This window comes from Haliaeetus albicilla, chromosome 2 (assembly GCF_947461875.1).
Source record: "Haliaeetus albicilla chromosome 2, bHalAlb1.1, whole genome shotgun sequence".
In the NCBI taxonomy this organism is placed as follows: domain Eukaryota; kingdom Metazoa; phylum Chordata; class Aves; order Accipitriformes; family Accipitridae; genus Haliaeetus; species Haliaeetus albicilla.
Window position 1 is genome coordinate 25,988,962 of NC_091484.1, and position 20,467 is coordinate 26,009,428.

The following is a 20,467-nucleotide window of genomic DNA, read 5'->3' on the forward strand; positions in this document are numbered from 1 at the left end:
GAGCACACAAGATAAAGTGCATTGGCAGATCCTATGAGATACCAGATTATAACGATTGCAATGCCTGCTAAAATTTTTGGATGTTCTTTGTGTAATTACTTTCTCTCACACCTCATGCGCAGAAAAACATCTCTATTGGGTTAATGTTTTTCTCCAGGATATTTCTTAAGGAATAAGGAAGTTGTCAGCTTTTCTGCATATTGTGCCCTGGGGTTAGAAACCCTGATCTCTGGCTAAAAACCTACCTAATATCCGTCTCCACTTCTTGAAATGCTGATAAATCAGAAGCTTGCTGCTATAAAGATTTATAATCTCTCTGGGGCAGTCTGTTCTGGTAGCAGGTCACCCCACATCAGGCACGGGAAGCCAGATGCATTTACCTAGTACCTTTAGGTGGCTTGTAAAGTATGAATAATTATTCAAAGGAAATAAATACTACATCAGAAGTAATTTATCTGACAATAAACAATAACCCCCATGACATTTGGCTGTCTCAGGCTGTGGTAGTCAGGTTTTGCTCATCTGCTAGATTCCCTTTAACAGCCCCTGCAGAGTCACCATAGTCCCATAAGCTACAGCTTCTTAGGATTTATTTTTACTGGTTAATGGACCACAGTAACTCCTTCAGTGACAACCAGAGCTAATCTGTGCCCCTAACTACTGAAAAAATATTCAGCTTAGTAGCTCATTGTAAAAATAGCCAGTGCTGTATATTTAGGGAGAACCAGCTGATAATAAGGACTTCACAGTGGGCTTTGCTGGCCCTTTTAAGTAGAATTAATTGGCTTTATAATTGACCAACAGCCAACTGGAAAGCAAAAGTAAAGCTGGAATCAGTATTTTCAGATGTTCTGCATCATCGCCTAAGCATGCTCTGGCTGGATTTGCGGTCATCTGATTGCCCAGAGCTCCCGCTTACTTTTCTATTGCTTGAGAATATGCAACATCTTACAAAGTGGGACTCGTACTGAGGTCCCTGATACTAGACTGCCCTGTTTGGCAACTTTGGCTTAAGCCTAGGAAAATGATATTCTGAATTTCTCTACTAAGGCGCAGGAGGCATTTGTCACAGAAATGGACTTAACCAACCCCTTCAAATTTCTTCTTTTCCCAACCTCTGTCTCTGCTCCACAAATGCACCAGCACTGAGAAAAGGGCCACGGTGGGTATGATGCCAATCGTCCCCCAGGGCCTCAGCTTACCCTCAATCAGACTACCACTGAAAGGAAACCTTCTGGTTGCTGTCAAGTTGTCATGGCCAAAGTTTTGATATCCCAGGTGAGATGGTACATAGCAGATGCTCTTGGTCAGTTCAAAGCACAGTCCTGCAGCTCTTTGCCAAAATCCTTCAGTTTTGGCTGTCTAAGACTCTTTACGACTGATCTTACTTAGGGCATGAGCCCTTTGGGGTAAGGACTGGCAGTCCTTACTATCTGCTGGCATAATGGTAGTACAGACTGATGTAAGCACATTATAGCAAATAATAATAATCAATTAAATGTTCACAGGTCAGTTCACACCATTACGTTTTTCCATAAGGGGCCATTTCTAAGGTGTAGGAGCTCATGCTCAGAAGGGGTCAAACTGGTTGGACTTTTAAATGATGTGTGTCTAATTCCCCATTTTGGAGTCTAATTTTATGACTACATTAAAACCATTCAACCCTAATGAGAAGGCTGATTGACCTGACATCTCTGTGGCATTAACTGTGTCATCCTGTGGTCCTGTGTAGTGCACCAAGAAGGGAATATTAAGCGCAAAATGAATTAACTCAAGGATGAAGCACAGCAGAGTAACATCAGAGTGTACGCAGAGGGTGCCGATGTGCATTTAGCCATAAAAACTCCTTCCTGACAACATGGTGCGATGGTTCAAATCTCAACAGGATCTCCCTGCAGTGATTCTTCCCATTGTACACTCACATGAGAAGTCTAGAAACAGCATGTACAGTTGTGTACGTGAAGAAAATGAAGGAGTTCCTTTACAGCAATGTTTTAAAAGACTGCGGTTGATGTCCTCAGCGAGTCTCAGAAAAGTCTGGGATTAGGAATATTTTGCTTTCCCAGACTATGAGATCCGCAGGGTCCTACCATTTGGGAACGTCCTCACGACCCTCTTATTTGCATGCAGGAGGCAGAACTGCCGCTCTCCAAACCAGAAAAACAAAGGGATTCAGGGCCCAGCAGCTGACGTTCTTTGACTGTTTTATCCCAGGACCTTGGGACCCCCTGCTAGGAGCCAGGGTCCTGGCAGAGGACTACATGAAAAGGCTTCATTTAGGAGTTAATGCCGCCTGCTGCTGCATGGGACACTTCATGAGCACTTCGAGAACAGCCTTTTTGCATGACATGGCAGAGCAGCCATGTGGCTGTCGAGTCAGCTCACGCGTTCAGCCTCCCTGGGGCACCCCCTTTAAACAACACAAACTTACGTAACTTCTGCTCTAAAGCCCGTGGAAAGGCTCCCAATGACTTTAGCGGGCTTTGGACCAAGTCCTAATTGCCAGAGATACAGTGGAAACTTTTGAGCTGCACATTCACGTTCTCTGCAGCAAATGAATATGCATAACGAGCTCAGTCTGGCGTTTGACCCCTTCTGGCCTCTACTACCTTGGACCTTGCAGCAAGACAAACAGAGCTGCCCTGAGCAGTACTTGGCAAACACTTTTGCTCTAGGAAGCCAGGAAGAGCTTTTTGTGCAGAGGCCTACTGCTGGACTCATTGTTTCAGACTGCCATGGGCAGGGGAAGCAAAGGGAGCGTCCTACAAAGGACCCCTTATCTACAGACCCAGGGCTTGGGTGCACACGGGCGCTGTACGTGATGCTGAAGCCTCTCCATGCTTCCAACAGTTGCGACTTACTAATAGTGAGAGAAGGTTGTGCAAAACCAGTTCAAAGCAACAGCTTTCGTTATTGTTGTAACAAAAGCTTTCTTCATGACACTATTAACTTCTCATGTGTCTCTCGGCAAACCTAAAACGTTACAGGGAGCAAAATGAATCTTTAATAGATGGAAACTGTGCAGAAAGTATATATTACTACTTTTGTTACGGTCGTTTCTTTGTAATCTGTCAAAGCAATATGATTTTCACTCACAACAAAGCAGCCTTTGTACAAACAAAGAGTTAAGCAAATTTCATCTCTGTGATTGGTGGCAGAACTGAGAGAAGAAGTAGGTTACTCTGCACAGAAAATTTCTTTTCCCTGCCTGTCCATCAGTGGCTGTCACGCCAGAACTCCCAGATATTACCTTACAAGTTATTGTCTGTTTTCCCTTGTAAGTATTAGGCAGGGTGATCAACCCCAACTTCAATACACAAGGTATTTGGTAAAATGCATGGAATGAGACACATGGAGTAACAGCTCTATTTGCAGTAACATAAAACAGCATCAGCAGAAGCTCTGGAAATCACATGTACAAACACAAATTAAGCAGTACTCGCTGACACTCCCTGTGCAACAACAGTAACGGTAGCTACAGTTTTCATGTGGCAAGATGTCCCGGTCCTTTAATGATATAAAAACCTTGCAGAACACTATTATTGCCTCTAAGATGCACTTCCATCACAGACTTCAAGAGAGCGAGCCTGTGAATCAAAATTCATTTCTGGTCCTCCAGGGAGTTAAACAATGGGTGAGACAAATAGGACAGCGTCGTGTAGGCACAGAGCAGGCAGCTCGCAATCCATTCTCACACTGCACTAGAGACTCGCAGACACTATGGGAATAGGTGCTGTAGAAATGCTTCAGATCCCCGATTCAGCTAAATATATACAGACATCCAAGCTGTTGAACCTTGTGAAAAGGCTTACTGACAATCTAGGACAACAGTAATTACTGAGAGGAGGGTAATAACAAGAAGGAGCCTGACTCTAGCTGCTTGTTCAAGGTAATCACTTACCTGAAAATATCATTTGGACTTGTCAGCAGACATCCTCACCTGCTCCCATCACACAGATTTGGAAGCTTCATCCCTCAGTAGAAAAAGGAAAAACACATCTTCTCCCTAACGAGGCAGCTGCTCGCAAGAGTTGCTGTTATTGTTGGAACTGGTTTGGAGGAATGAGGACAGAGACAGCCCAGGCAGGCGTGTCTTGCAGGGCTGTGCAGCGAGAGGGCTCGCTCCTTTATGGAGTACCTTTGCAACTGCAAGGCAAGATTACTTACTGAGCCAGTCCCCCTCTCTGCCAGCAGATCGAAGGGCTGCTTGGTATTCCAGCTTGGTTTCCCATCAAGTCCAGATACAGTTTGTCTGACACGGGTCTATTCAGATGCCAGAGGATTGCTGGCAGTTCTCGTTTTCTGGGAACAAAACAGCAACAAGCACCCCAGCTGCACGCCCTTGTGAAGCTGTTCAGTCCCTGTTTCAAGGCAGAGTGCCCTCCCTCCGACGCAGCGTTAGGCTTTTTGTGTGTGTATGGATTTTACAGATCTACCTCCTGCCTCTGTACCTCCACCAGACTTTCCACTTCATTCAATTATGTCTAATGATATTAATATTCCTGTCAGAGGAAAATACGGGGAATGAAATAGCGATCTTCTTCTCTCCTTCTCCTTCCCTGGCATCGAAATGCATGTTCTATATTTTATTTTTTCACTCCTCAGTGGTGACTGGGCAATTTCTACTTTGTAACCATAAAGAAGTCCACAGATCCTGGGATTCCTAGAGTCATAATCCTGCCTCCCTTCTTCCATTTCTTCTTTTTTTCTGTTTCTCTCTTTCTCTCTGGCACAGCTGGGTGTCTGGAAGAACACACTGCCCGAAGACCACAAAAATGTGCCCTGTGCAGCCAGCTACCAATCCCTCAAAAGGCCCAGGGAAATGTTAAGAGAGCAACAAGTTGGGGCCTTCTTGAGAGCAGTGTAGGAATCCCCCAGGAGTCAGAGGGCAATCCCCATGACTCAGTCTTTGATTCAGAGTCTTTGCTGTATCCAGGGCTGCTGCAACAACCCGAGCAGTTAGTTTGTTATATGGGCTCCTCACAAAATTAATTCCTAATATTTTGCTAGCGAGAAAAGCCAGATCCTTCTTCTCTCTTACCATACCAGGTGAGAAGATCCTCTTTTTTTTCAGGCCTTGGATACAAGCATGTTGCAGCCAGACTTCTTTTTTGACACTGTGGCCAAATCAGAAAGGAACAATGCTGTGACAACAGGTTTGGGATTCGGCAGCACTAACAGCTACAGGGCCTCCGACAGTGACCCCAGTGGTGATTTTTGGGGACTTAAGTCCCTATCAGGAAGGCCAGGCAGGTGCATATATTATATCACAAGTTTATTTTACCCGTAGTTACACAAGCTCTGTTTTCACAGCCATGATCATTTCATGGAGGACATGGAAAGGCAGAGTACAAATAATAATCTTAGATCTGTTTTTGCATTTTTGCGCTCTCTTGCTGATGCTCCTTTTCTCCCTGCCATTTGCAGTTCACTTTTCACCCTTACTCTTTCCAGTCTGAAGGTTTTTCTAAATAAAGATATTTAGTGCATTACAAAAAAAAAAAAAAAAAAAAAATCGGTCCTTACAAATATTAGCTTGTTTAGCAGTTTCTAGAACTCAGGGCTGATTAAGAACTTGCTGCTGAAAAAATGATTTAGCATGGAGCTGCAGCTGGCGTAACAAGAGAACCATGCCACATATTTTAACCTTTGCTGGAGGATTCGCCACATCTGTAAGTAGTAACTCACCACAGATTTCTTCCCTGTGTGCTGTCATGGCTGGAAACATACGGCTCAAAACTGCAGAGACCGTCGTTTGGAATTTCAGATGAAAACTCTTTATAAGGACAGAGGCTCTGTGCATCCCCTTGTCCAAAAACACATGAAACAAACAAAAATAATTTTAAAAGCACACGAGTGTGTCTTGGTCTGACAGCTCCCCCCTCACACAAAGCTTGTCCAGACCCAGCTTTGCGAAAGCACATCCCTTCCTATCCAGCCTTTACTTGGCAGCAGTTTTTGTTGGCAGGATGCTGTTGCCAAGGGAGACAGAAAGGATGTGCAGCTGGCTTTTCTTTCACCTGCACTTAGTGCTGCTGATCCTATTTATGTTACTGCAGAACCTTTGGCTTCTAAGAGACCTACCATCAATGTCACCGGACCTTTTGAAGAGTTTTGACAATGACACAAATAGCTGTGGCCTCTGATGGAAAGCTTAAAATAGGATCTTGCCAAAGAGAGGACGTAGCTGGTGTCATGGATGCTGACTCAAGCAAGGGTATCCATTTCACAAGCAGCAATAAGAAGGGGAAAAGGAGGATTCAAAGCCATCTTAAAAAGGTTTCTGACAACTCCCCAAAACAGTGAGTAACTTCAGATACGCAAAAGTTATATGCTTAGTCTAAGGTAGCTGTGGCTCTGGCAGGCAATCCACCCATCCACAGGTCGACTAGTACCCCAGCGAGGCTCCTCTCTTGCCATTAGCAAAAGAGGTCACATAGAGGATGATGAGCTTTAACTAGATGTCCAGCTTTCAGGTGATGAACATTAGGTGAGATGAATCCCACCTCATATCCCTCTCTCTATTTAGATGGCATCATCATAAAGCAAACTAAGGATTTGTTTAGTAAAGTAAAGGGATAAAGAAAAGTGATGTTTGAAAAGGTGAAATGTAGTGTCTGTATTGCGATACTTTCCAGGAGAGGAAATCCCACTGCTTTGGAGATTCAGAACCAATTTCTACCGAACACCAGACAACAAGCCTTAGAGAGCAACACTTCACTGGCATGAAGAGTGGACTAGAGCAGAGCCTGGCAGCCTTTCCATGGTAATGCATTAGGAAGCATTTCTCTTTACCATATTAGAGGGTAAGTGGGCAAGCACTAATTCAGCTGAAGCTAGGAGTTGCTGCCTCCCAAAGAAACAGCAGGCTACCCATCATCTGCGCCTGACCCCTGCAAGGCAAGACGTCTGGCACCTGCTGAACTGGAAAGCGGCCGCTAGCATGAGGAAGTAGGAGCTGCTTCTTCATGCATAAGCCTTTTTCCAAAAAATCACAGCTCCTAGACCTGCTGCACTCGTTTCAAAATCCTCCCACTTGCAGTTGGAGGTAACCAAGTCAGAGGCTTTTGATTCCAGCACCAGATGATATGTCTTTTCCAAACCTAATTTCTTCAGGACTAAGCCTCCAGCTCTAAGTAATTTACACTGACTTACCTATCAATCAAGGACACTTATTCTAGACTCAGGATACTCCTTCATTACAGCACAGTCATTTTTAGCTTGTCTTTTCTAAGGAAACATTTATAGGAACAAGTTGTCTATTCCTCTGTCTGTCTTTCCCAGTAACTTCTGATTCATGGCTGATATCAAATATTGTAACACGCTGTATGACAACTGGCAAGGAGGCAGAGCAGAGCACCCTACTTGTGGATCTCTCTGCTTCGACGATGCAGACCTTTTTTCTCTACTTGCAAAAAGGTACAGAAATGTTGATAACTGCAGGCCAGAAGGTATGTTACAGTTATGCATAGGCTGACTAACTTCTACAAACCCTGAAGGTATTTCAGTCATTTAATCTGTTCACTGAAAGTAATTTGGATGATCTATTACTTATGCCCCCTTCAAATAGATTATTACCTCCAAGTGCCTGGTTATCCTTGTGCTTGATCTCCAATGAGGGCTTGTAATGAGGAGATTGTATTGATTTGTTATGCGAGCAAGTAACACACAATTAGAAAGTAACTATTCTATTTACCTGCAGCAAAGCTTTACTCTGATTTTTTGGCCATTGCCCAGCTGAAGGAAAAGGGACACTGTGCCTCGGAGTGAGTAAATGGCGGGGGGGTGATGGGGGGGGGGGGCTTGTGCGGTTATTCACCATCTCATTTTATCATCTGGGCAAGTGAGAACCTAACGAGGTCAGGATCAAGGGAGTCAGCATTTCCAGTATGGGGGACTGGCTACTGGTTTGGGGGTACAAAGGGTCAGAACTGAATGGGATAATTCCCAAGGTGGACTTGGGCTATAAAAGGCAGTGAGTTTCCATGTCCAGATTTTCTCCTGTGAGCACAGCCTGAGGAGGTAAGGTTACATATAAATCAGCCAGAAAGGCTGTAACGTGCTGCTCGTATTATCTACTGGATTATACAGGGCTAGCAAAGCCTCGGGAGTGGATGTAAGGTTGCTAGGGAAAGAAGTGAGCTGTTACTTTTAAGTTCTGTTCATCCTTCCTACAGACTAGCGACAGCTTTCTTTTGGCTTCTGGAACAAAAGTTTGTATTGCCTCTTAGCTGTCCTAAGTTGAACTTGGCTTCAGCTAAGGCTGATTTCAGAATAACCTGGATGTTCATCATGGCCCAGCTGCACTGAGCCACATGGGTGCTCCGTGAGCTGCACTTCAAGGAGATCTGCTGATGGGCACCAGCGAAGACCCTCCACAGCCTGCAAAAAATGGAGGTGCATGCCTGAAATTCAAGAGTGTCAGGAGTGCATGTTGCATTAGGACATACAAAGATAAAAGGGAAAGATCAAATTCCCTTCCTGAAAATATCAGCTGCTCACTGCAGAGATGAAGAAAGGGGGTTTTGCTCCATTAGGTGAATTGCAAGATTGCACAGGTATTGAGCTATGGATTTTTTGCCATCCTTTGAAGCTGGGTATTGGTCTGGAAGGAATGGTGGTCCAACTTGGTGTTGTAAATTGTATGTTCTTCTAAGTAAGGTCACAGCAGTAGCTGGATATAATTTCTGCTAATGAGAGCAGGACTCTGCTACTTATATTTCACTCAGTGTTACTGCTCCTGAATTAGATTCAAGAGGTGGAGATATGCAATATCATACACAAAGAACATAAGGGTGAGATGACATGGTGATACAGTGGTACTTGATTAGTCAGGGGATCAGTAATTCAAATGGAAATACATATGAAGTTAGGAAGAGGATCTCACTTCATAAAAATATGCTTTATCAACTCTGCGGTTCATTCACTTCTGCAATCATATTTCTTATTCAGCACAAATGCCGTTACACAACAAAGTAAAATGTTTCACCTTTCTGTGTGGATGGTCTCTTTTTACATGTAAATTTGCATTTTTAAAAAAAAATTCTACTACCAATATGTGTGCACTACTTCGGAATGTTATTTCAAACATCTGTTGGTCTTGCCTTTTCGTAAGAACACATTGCATATCTGAAACATCATTTACATTCAATGGTTTAAGTGTTTATAGTGGACTTAGGTCATTAGAGTTTCATCCTGCCTTAAACGTGACAGGCTGGCACCGCCATATGTGCTTCTTTGCACCATCAACATAGAATGACTGTTTGGAATAATAGTAATAATGATGAGCATAACCCCTATCGCAGCATGATTCGCACAGTACTTTACAAATAAGATATTTTATTTGTCTGCTTTCTGGTTAAACCTGCCACTGCTTACATTCAGGAGAGAATCTACTTCACCCATTCCTGAAATGTCATCACCTCCACACTTAATTTTATTTTGGAAGGGAATTGGACTGACAACCTTAACAACTTCTGATTATTCACAGAGCAGCCCTTGTGAAGGGATTAAACGTACCAGCTTTTCCGTGTTGCCCTGTCAGCACACAGCCCTTCAGGGATCTTCTCTTGATGTGAAAGTTAGCTCAGCCTCAATGTTCATTCATCCTTGACTTCTGTTTCGTTAATACCAGTTATGTTGTTGGTGATAGGACGTGGGCATCTTATCTCTCTCCTTCCCCCTCCAGCAGCTACACTGGGAGCCTCATTTTATTTCAGTCAGGCTGAAATACTACACAGTTCCCCAAGCATGGTACTTACTCCTCAGCCACTGCTGGTGGGGGCTGGAGTCAGCAGGCAAACCAGAGAGCGGCTGTTCTCCTGCCTCTCCCCGCACCACCTCCCCTCCAGGAGCACAGTGGCTACGCGGTGCTGCACAGCAACCCTGGACGGCTACCGAGAGCGAGCACCAAGCGCTCGGACACCCTGCCCGTACAGTAAACGTGCAGCCCGGTGTGCCCTGCTGAGAAAGTGTGGTGGGAGCAAAGTCCTGAGGCGCTTGTCCTAATGCTTTGCCGTGTGATGTGTCTCTGGAGCTGGGATCCGAGCGTTCTGCTCTTGAAGGCTATTGATTTTTTTCCTGGTGGAAGTGCAGAAATGCCAGCCGCGTAAGGGGAACGTTCGATTTCTGGTAGTTGCAGTGCCTGCCTCAGTGGTAGCGCCTGGCGTCACTGCACTGCCCTTAGTACGTGTGACTGCCTGGGTCCCAGGGAGGGCTTGAGATTTCCTGATGCATCGGCAACCAGCTTCAAACACAGCTGTGGGTCGTTGCCTCAGAAACAAAGCAAGTGCAAACGTACCCAGTGGTGCATTTGGAAAGACAAATCCATCTCTGAAATAGCTAATAACGTGTTTTTACTGCTTACACTGCTCTGATCCAAGCTTTCCTTGGTCTGAACTTAATTTATTAATATACAAAACATAACCTTGAAACTAGGGCGCAGCAGAGCTAATGACAAAGAAAGAACTTTCTGTTCAAGCGCTTTGAATGAACTACAATTAAACATCACTCTGGGTCCTCAACAGACAAATGCTGGAAGAGCTGTGTGGCAGTCAGATGTTACATTCCCATGAAATGCAATAATACTACTGACATAAGTGTCTTGTTGTCACACTTTTGCCTTATTACATTTTCCCTTTCCTCTCTCTCTTTTTAAGCATTCTCAGCTGTCATTGTACCCAAGCAGTAAAATTATTCCCACAGTAAAGTGCAATATCGGAAAGCAATTCTGTTTGGATACAGAGCACTAAGTGTCGCATATCAGCTTTAAAGCTGCAGGAGAACATTAGTCTTTGCATTAACATTAACTACCATGGCTAAGAGAATATATTAGCAACAGCCTTAGTAAAGGTCAGGACACTGAGAGGAAGGAATATCAAGAAGCGTTATACGAAGGACATAATTTTAAGATAAAGTGCTGAGTTTCAGCCCCATTCAATATGAGTTGAAAGGACTGGATGGAAATAAATAATGGAAGGCTTGCTTGAGGGACCAATTCCAGGACCATTGATAGCAGTGTCAGGAAAAGTCCACTGGGACATATGGTGGCTTCTGCTGCACTGGTGTAAATCCAGGACAACTCCTCTGCAATTAGTAAGATTATTCAGCGTACAAATGACTCTGAGAGGAGAATATAGGAAACATTAAAGGAACGAGCAGAAGTAAAACATGGCTGTGAGCTGAAGACCAATGACCAAATGAGAAGTAGGAAATAATCTGAAGACTAATGGCCATTAAGAACTGGAAGGAGTAGTCAAAGGAACAGAGAAGCTCATCTTTTGTTCTCTTCAAATCTGGGTGCTGGGTGGGCCACCTGAAGCCATCACGACAGCTCAGCACAACCGCTGCTTGGGTGCTTAATCGCCCCCCTTTACCTGGTTTGTTGGAAATTAGTGTTTCAGTCAGATAGGAGATTTGAATAAAACTCAAGTACTTGCATACCAAAGACATGGAAAACAGCTGCTTGGCCCAAGATTATTCACAAACAGTAACTCATATAGAGTAGCTAAACACAAGTTATCTGGCACAAACCAAGGTCAGTGGCTGAAATACCTAAGATAACAAGAAACCTGCCTAAGGTTGTATTTTGATGCAGTCAGAATCTGACTTCTCGTTTTGGGCTCTGTCTCAGCAAGGCACTGGAGCGAGAGCTGCTTCCATCTGATGTCGGTGGCATCACCCACGTGCCAGAAGCATCACACATGATCAACACTTTACTGAGCTGGGACCAGGGTGGGACCAGGCAGATAAAGCAGAGGGAGCAGCAAAATCAACATGTACCTCTGCTGTTCCAGGCCTAAAGCGCAGAAGATTTTTGAGGGCATGTACAGCATGCAGCTCTTTATGCAGATACATTACTCTCCCATTCTGCCATGCTTATTTAGTGTATATCTATTCAAAAGTGCCCCTGCTGGGAGCTGTTCCTGTGTGCTCATTCACTGTCAATTACATTGCCAGAAACACAGCAGCACCTACAGCAACATTTCTATTGCATTACAAATATTTCCCTAAGATGACCTTGGGTCCGAGGTATTTATCAGGAGAGAAATAAAACAAAAAGAGGAAAAAATGACACAGCAACAATTAGCAACAATTTGTTTGTGAAGGTGGTGTGATTTGAGCTTGCAAATTACAGGCAAACACTTTGTACTTGCTATGGCAATATAAAGCATCTCTTCCTCAGAGCTCCATGTCAACTTCTGCCTCTGTCTAAATTAATGCTTCCAATTAGTCCTGTTTTATTGCGCATCCATCACAGGAGATTCACTGTTAGGGCTTTGAACAATACAAATCCATATACTGGTAATTATGAAAAAATACATTTAGCAAGACACAAATGTTTCATATTTATCAGCAGTGCCTTGGGCGCTTTACAGGTTTCTTTTCTGACACATTTTTAATTTCTACAGTAAGATTCATCTTTGGGTTTAGTAACTAACTGAAGTCAAAGGCTGTATAAGTCTTCGCACTGGGCTCAGGCTTGGCTACGTCATTTTTTCAGCATGTCTCTTGAAAAATCATCTAGCTACCATGCATGTGTCCAAGGCAGTGACTGATCTTCCAAGCTACGTGGCACACACCATGTAAGGGGAAAAAAATATCCAGACTTTTTCCTTGAAATTACATCATATTACCTAACTTATCCAGTGCTGTTTCCAAACTTTCTCTCTTTTTATATGTAAAATGTATGTGGAATAGCTTAGAAAGGACTGAAGAGATGGCAAAAGGGAAGAATGTACTTAAGGCACGGACCAAAATTACGGTTCCCTAATAAGCCTGTGGTTTTAAGAGACACATAACTGTCACAATAATTATTTCACTGGGCTAAAACTTTTCAGGTTTGGAGTCAGTCCAGATGTGATATTTCCAGAAGACAGGAGGAGAAGGAGCAGTGGAAGGCTAAGCCCTGAACTGAAGCAGAGGACGTGCTCCTCTCTGCTGGCTCACCAGACTCTCGGGAGCAGTGGGACACAAACACTCTTTCACCACTGGAGCAGCCGCTCTTGGCACAGCATGATAAAAAAGTGAATACGATGACAACAATTCTTACAAGCTATTTTAAAAGTGATCCCTGAAAACAAAAGAAATGTTTATTTTTTAAAATGAAACATTATGTGGAATTGTTGGAAACCAAAACGACTGACACCAAGCTTTAATCTGAGCAGGAGATTTTCACTGATTCTTTATTGCCCAGTCACCTACACAGTGGCCTGGAGGCATAGGGAGAGCACGACCTCCCTCGACAAGACCCTTCTGATATAAGAGGACTGTCTGCGTAGCACTGACTTAACAGCTCTATCTCGCTGCCTATCACAGGCCTTGCTGCGAGTGTGGGACAGGGACGGGGATGAAGGGGCAAGGGTGCAGCTGGGAAGCTCTGCCTCTTGGTTTCTGGAAGAGCAGCCAAAGACACGTGCCCAAGGGCAGGCTGAGTCACTTTGCAGAGAGCAGCTCTGCTTCATTGCTGCTTGAAAGGGAAGCGTTTTAAATCTTGCTCCCTTGTGGCTCCAGAACAACAATGGTCTAGTGAGAAAGAGAGGGCATCACAAGCTCTGGGGCCAGGACTCAGGTGCATGTAGCATCAGGGTTTTCCTACTTGCTGCCACACAGGGCCTGGGAGAAAAATCATGGGGAAATCTTAGCAGGGATGAAACCAGCAGGTTGCTGTAGAAATTGTTCTTTAAAATCCTTTAAGTTTTAGTAAAGATTCAGATCTTTTTCTACAACAGGCTAAAATTTGTCCTGTGGGATTCCCCAGAGGCTTTTTAACTCCAGAGCATGTTAATTTTCCACAAAAGATGGAGGTAAAGAGCCCATGGATCACAGCTCTCCAGCCACACGGATGGATGGATGGATGGACGGACGGACGGATGGATGGATGAAAAGGTTCATCTGGCTCTTCCTGCAGCAGGGTTTGTGGGGTGAGCAGGCCCCGCCTAGCCCTTAATTTTTGATTCCTGGCCCAGGCAACACGCACGCTTGACCATCTTGTAGGCACTTTAGAGCAACGGACCAGACCCTCAGCTCACGCAATTCGTCTCTCCCTACTGAAACCCAAAAAGCACTGCCAACTTGGAGCCCTCCTGAGGCTGGCTCTGTACCTGGAAAGCTGCAAGGCTAAGTGCACTCTATTTTTTATGACACACTTAAAGCCAGCAGTGCAGACCAAACCCTCCAAAGCTCCAGCCTCATCACCGCAGCACAGTTCGTTAACAGGATCATGTCAATGCGTGCTTCTCCCTACACCTCCCTCCTGAGACAGTGCTGTTGAGCTTCTAGCCTTAAACAAACACGCTGATTGCGAGGGGGAGGAGGAAAGGGAGGACAGAAGGGGAAGGGAGAAACGGAATAATATTTTTAGATGGTAGGACAAAATAATCAATTGTAATCTCCGTTAAAAAAAAAATGAATCACCCATTCATTCATTCACAGGCATGAATATGATCAAACTCACCCTCCACAGAATAAGAGTTGCTGATGGCAGTTATGCAAATCCATTCCTAGCAGACTCCTAGCAGTGTACATTTACATGTCTTTCCATGATGCGTGTATGATTATGCTGAAGTCTTCTTGTCCAAAGATGAAATCTCCGGACTGACAAGCCATCCCTTCTGTGTCCCCACAGGTACAGGCATGCTACAGCAGCAGTTGTGGCAGAATAAGGCTGGGCATATCAGTATTATTTCTAATTAACATATACACATATATTTCTAGTTTGTTTTTTGTTCATCCTTTTATCGATAAACAGATTAGAAAAAAATGCAATTTTCTATAGTTTAAGTCTAGGCTCCTCTTCCAGTAAAGATATCAAGGTCTTTCATTTGTTGGAAGTTAGAAAAAAATACGGAGACAGGCTGTCCAAGAAAGACAGTACCATGGGTCAGATGGAGTGCGCTGAGGTGGTCTGAAGTGTCCACACAGCATGGTCTCCACTGGGACAGGAGATGTAAGTCCAGACTCACAAGGCTCCTTGTTAGTCTCTATTACAGACCTTGGGCAAAATCGTCTCATATGGAGGCATCATCTCGACATATGGCAAAATCTCCTACCATGTATGCACGGCATACAGCTTATGAAGATAAAATCCATTTAAAAGGAAGCCTGCTCATGCAAAGTGAAGCCACAATCGCATTTGCTTAACTCTAAATGTATGTCACGACAACTGAAGCTTAGCTCAGGCATAAGGATTGACTGCTCTGACTCCAATTCACAAGCTGTAAAATCATCTTGAACTGAGTGGGTGAGAGCCCTGGTAGACACATCGACCTCAGCTAGACCCAGAGGGCCTTGCTGAGGCACACGGCTGTCGGAGCAAGCAGAGAATTGCATCACGAGATGTCGGGATGGCTGGGCCATTTGGGGAGGCTTCTTGTGATGGTTTAGGAGTAGGAAACTCCTACTATTTCATAACTGCTGTTCATCTGCAGTTTGCCTGATACAGCACGTGACAATCCGGTAACGGGCAGGGGCTGGAAAAATCCGCTTTCTGTAAATACGCTACGGGTTTAAGGTGTTTTAACATGTCTGTTTGCTTTAACCATTTAGAGTTTACAGTGATTTTTCTTGGGTCAAGCAGCTTATTTGAAGGGGCAGATTTGGTGGAATTTTATGTGGAATTTATGTGGAATTTCACACAAGGGCTCAGCTTGACAGAAAACAAAATTCCCCCAGTGAAAAACTCAAGTCAAAGGCTGGTTCAAACCCACTCAATGGATTTACGTGACTGATCCCACAACATTTTGATGAGATGTAATCTATACTTGTGTTCTGGGTTTCTAAAAAATGAAAGTTTATCTCTCTCTACTGTCACCAACATGTCAAGTTGAAGCCCCTAACTGACCCTTAAATGGCAACATTAACTCTTTAACTACCACTCTCTGGAATGCAGAAGGTATGAGACCCCTGCAGATAGCAGGCTTACAGCAGTGCTCTAAGGAAGGAAAGGAAGAAAGAAAGACAAAGGAGATGCCCTAAGACAGGGAGCAGGGAGAAAGACAGAGGAAGGAAAAAGGGGAACAGAGAAAAATAGGAATGGAAAATGGAATAGTATGCATATTTTCTTACCGAGCGATACTGGATACAAGAACTATGTCCAGAATAAATAATGTTATCTGCAAAGGTTAATTGCTATGCACAGCCAAATCCTATTTCTGATCATTGCACAAACCTCCCATTGACATGGCCGAGATATTTACTCCGTGCTGAATGCACATTATTTATACTTCAGCCCATGGATTGGCATCAGAGCTGGAACTGGGCCTTTCATGCAGAATAAATCTAACATTCCTCCTTTTGACTTCTGTTTAACATTCTAGGAAAACCAAACTTCTTCATGAATATATACAAAATGTGCCAAGATGAGTTCTGTCCTCAGACTAGCATTTCAGTGGGGCTGCACTGCTGTATTTCAAAGCAAAATTTGGCCTTCAACTCTAATTGCTCCCAACTCTAGAAATATTGAATTGATTTTCTTCAGACATGAACTGTTTTCTCCTTCATCACCAAGGTCTATAAAACAAGCTGAGTTCAAATTTCCTAGCGTCAGCTGTTCTTGAGTTATGAGGGCAGAGGAGCTGCAACCGGAACAAATAGGAATAGCTGGCTTCTCTTCACGCCCACGTATCATAAAACAGCCAGGCTGATTTTGCTGAGAGTTCTCGAAACATTCACCTTTAGGCTGAGGCCAAGCCTGAAAAGTACACTGCCACCCCCTGAGGAACTTCCTTGAGAAAATTAGGAACAAGTGGGAAATGGGGTTAGCCTGGAAACCGAAATCGATCTGAAGCCATAACAGTGGTTTGTTTCCATAGGATTAATTAGCAATTCCCATGCCTCTGTCGTAAGAGCTTTGTGAGAGCCTACATGCTCCCGAGTGGGACTGTGGCTTTCTTCTTTCCTAGAAGAGACATTTTTGCTCTCAGCATCAGATAATCATAGACTATTTAGGGTAATTTTAATCTGTTTCTTATGTCTGGCAGACAGGAACCCTGCCATGATGACTACTGGGAACGTCTGCAAGACTTCACCCAGATCCTTGCTCACTGCCTGCTTTGGCAGCCCCATCTTTCAAGTTCAGCTTTGCGGTCCGGACTACAGCCAGAACCGCGTGAGCAGGACTCCACGCTGCTGCTCGCAAAGCCTGACCAGGGGTTTTATCATAATCTGATATATTTATGGCTTTCACATCGAGACACGTCAATTGGATGAGGGGCCCTCACTGTGTTAGGCATTGCGGGGACATTGTAGTCATCCATCCATTCTCCGATGACCATTGCACCTGTGTTTGTCTTCTGCAGCTTTGATAAGAGCAAAATAAATTTTTAAAAATTTGAGCCACTAGAAGCAAAAGCCCCAACTTCAAATGCTCATAATGGAGGGTTCAAGGAGGAATTGGGAGTTTGGTGCTTAAAAACCAACTTGCTTTGTTGCATATAAGATACACAGACTGACAATAAAAGCTGTTTTAGTTCTAGTTGTCCCTTTTTTGCTAAAAATTATTTGCGCTTGAAAATGTTCTGACCAGCCTAACTGTATGCACATCCTTAGCCAAAGGCAGTGGTTATGAAACACCGCGTAACTACCCCATTTTACATGTCATTCCCTGGGACAGGGAATCTCTAGTACAGCATGCAGCCACTGAGGACATCACGTGGGGCCACCATGTGAAAACATGTTATTACTCACTTGTCACTCTGTCAAAAGCTGCAACCACTCCCTGCTCTAGTGAGCCATGAATGACTTCTTTTGCTCCCGATCAAGCTCTTCTGGCAAATACAGAAATACTGAGACAGAAATGCCCATATCTAGAAGGAGGGTATGCTAAGATGCTGAAACACATTTTTTCAGGGGGGTTTGTGATCAAGGGCAAGCACCGTAGGCAGAAGACAGAAGTTTCTCAAGGACCCAGGTGTCTGCTCTGCCATTTTTGCTTCATGCTTCTACAGCAGAAAGCTTGCATAGTCCTCCTGTGCCATCAGGATTCCCCGTCAGGTTCAGTCTTGCCCTGATGCTCTGATGATGATCAGGACATAACGAGATGCAAGGGAGAGTGGGATCTGCCTTTCCATGAGGCACCTGCAATGCACTGAAGTCACAAGGGTTACAGAAGCAGAGCCAAAGGAAGATTTGGACGCATTATCTTTTGGTTGTTTTGAGAAATTAACTGTAATAGCGAAGCTGTTCCTCTTTAGAAATTGGTTACAGGGTATGCATATTTATGGGGCTTTGCTCCCCAAGGTGCATGCACGCAACTCCCATTTAGCTACTGTGGCGGATGCGGGAATGCTGAGAGGTGGAGAGGCAAATTAAGAGGAGGTTTACCACTCAGACTTTAAGTGAACATACAGCATTTCTATTTAAAAATAACAGAATAATGATATTTATAAAGCATCTGCAACTCAGCATTCAGAAAACCAGGGTAATTTGATTAGAGAAACATTACAAACCCTGAAAATAATGATATAATGAAATAGTAGCAACAATTTAAAAAAAAAGGCACATACAAACTTGCCCAGGGACTTAGAGGACAGGGGATGAGGAAGCTCTTTTTTTTTTTTCCCTTTTTAAATTAAAAAAAAAAAAAAAGAAGATTTTTTGTAAAGTGGGAAAGAAGATCAGATAGATTTCCGGGAGAAGCAGAAGACACAGGCAGTCATCAGGGCTGTGTGATACATCCCAGTAGAGAATATGCAGAATTTAGTTGTACTTCATATGAAATGAGTTACACTTAGCAGGCAGGTGACCCTTTAGTGTAGGCTCGACTGCCTAGGATGTGCATGTGGAGTAGCATGTCCTGGCCTGTACTCAGGAGTCCTGAATTGTACTCTTGCTGTCCATACAGCAAAAATAAGAATACAGGAATGATGTCTGCAGTGTAGGGACTACTGATGCATTGCTTGGGGTTAATTTGTTTTATGGATTCACTTCCTGAACATGTAGTTAATGAGTCCAGAAACTATAAACACCAAACCTCAAGCACGCCGTGTTGCGTCAATAAGCGACTGTAAAGAGCTAGGCTTGGACATCACATGGACATTTCTGTTTTTCTTCAAAAGGAACCTCAGAGGCCGCATGCAAAGGAACATCAGGACACACAAGGAAAGCCACCCAAGCCTTGACATCAGACATGCTGCCCTGCCCGCCCCTGCCTTTCCAGGAGTTGCCAAAGGAACCTTCTTGTGAAGCTGCAGAAGGACTGTCCCCAACTCTGGGGAGCACAGGGATGGAGCCTGTTGTGTCCCCGTGGTGTCCTGGCCTCCTCCTGACCAAAGTGGGGCAGGACACAGCTGATCCAGTGCATTTATGCCCCATTCTGATGGTGCAATGAATGGGGCAGGAGCCTAAATAAAGGGACTTATTACGGGATGCTGCAACCAGCTGGCTTTTTAAGGAAATAGTGACATATCTGTCTGTCTGTTTGTCTGTCTAGCTATCTACCTACCTTCTATGTATACTGTTTTATATCTGTCTGTCTAGATATAGAAATAAATGTAAACAGCATAATATATACACACTAATATAAGATATTATGTTGTTACAATAGTTCAAAACATTTGATGCCAAATTTCACTGTTGCTTTGCACAGCCAGACATCCTCCAGTTGATTCAATATATTTTGATTAAAATACTCAGTGGAGAGAGAAGTACACAGCCAGTATCTTTCTGCAGCTGCCCTCACACACAGGCATGACAGCAGCCAAAGACATGAAGGCACAGCGGCATGGCAAACCAACCTCCCTCAGGTTTCTGTTCTATTTCTGTTATGCTAAAGGGTAGGAGCCCTAGCTTTCTGTTCTATTTCTGTTCGGCTAAAGGGTAGGAGCCCCAGCTGAGTAGCTTGCTACTGACTGATAGCTGGGATGGAAATTAAATAGATGGAACATTTGCCTGCATGTACAGAATGGGGCAAATAGGAAGGGAGGGGGAAACAGTTGATATATAGCAATCGCTGTAGAGCAGTAAATATTAGCATTAATTTTGCTCATCGCAACTGCACATTCATTATAGCTTTCCATGTACCAAATCCATAAGTCTATATGCACTGAGCCAGTGGCTTGCCATAGCAAGCAGCAAATAATGAAAGATGTATTACCTCTCATATAATGGATTGGTTATTTCAACCATACTTGCCTTGATGTGATGAAATAAATGACAGCAATTTTGCTAATACATGGGTTTTCTGCTCTCCCCCTCCTTTCAAATAGGGCAGAAAGGTGTCCTTTAACATTTAAAGCCATGGAAGAACACAATATGTATGATGGTAAATGACTATAATGTAGTACGCCATAAACTGTAAGTACCATCTGGTTTGAAAGGAAGCTGATGTGACGTATAACGAAGGTATTTTACACACGATAGAGGTAATAAATCTAGAGTTTGCTGTAGGATTAGGTCCAACTGGAAATAAATCCATTGCAAATACTTTTGAAGTATTGTATAGCTACATTAAGAAAGGACTCTGCCACTG

The 20,467-nt window shown here is 43.8% G+C and overlaps 1 protein-coding gene across 5 annotated transcripts in view; it reads right to left on the reverse strand.

Moving 5' to 3' along the window:
- Positions 1–20,467, reverse strand: part of TMEM108 (transmembrane protein 108) — a 172,823-nt gene that overhangs the window by 14,122 nt on the left and 138,234 nt on the right. Inside the window, exon 1 of one of the 5 annotated variants that reach the window (XM_069811538.1) lies at positions 3,902–4,329. The exons of the other annotated variants lie outside the window; for them this stretch is intronic. Within the exon in view, the coding sequence (XP_069667639.1) occupies positions 3,902–3,914 (13 nt within the window). The 5' untranslated portion in view covers positions 3,915–4,329. Of the gene's footprint in view, positions 1–3,901; positions 4,330–20,467 lie in introns of those variants that run through there. 5 annotated transcript variants of the gene reach the window in all.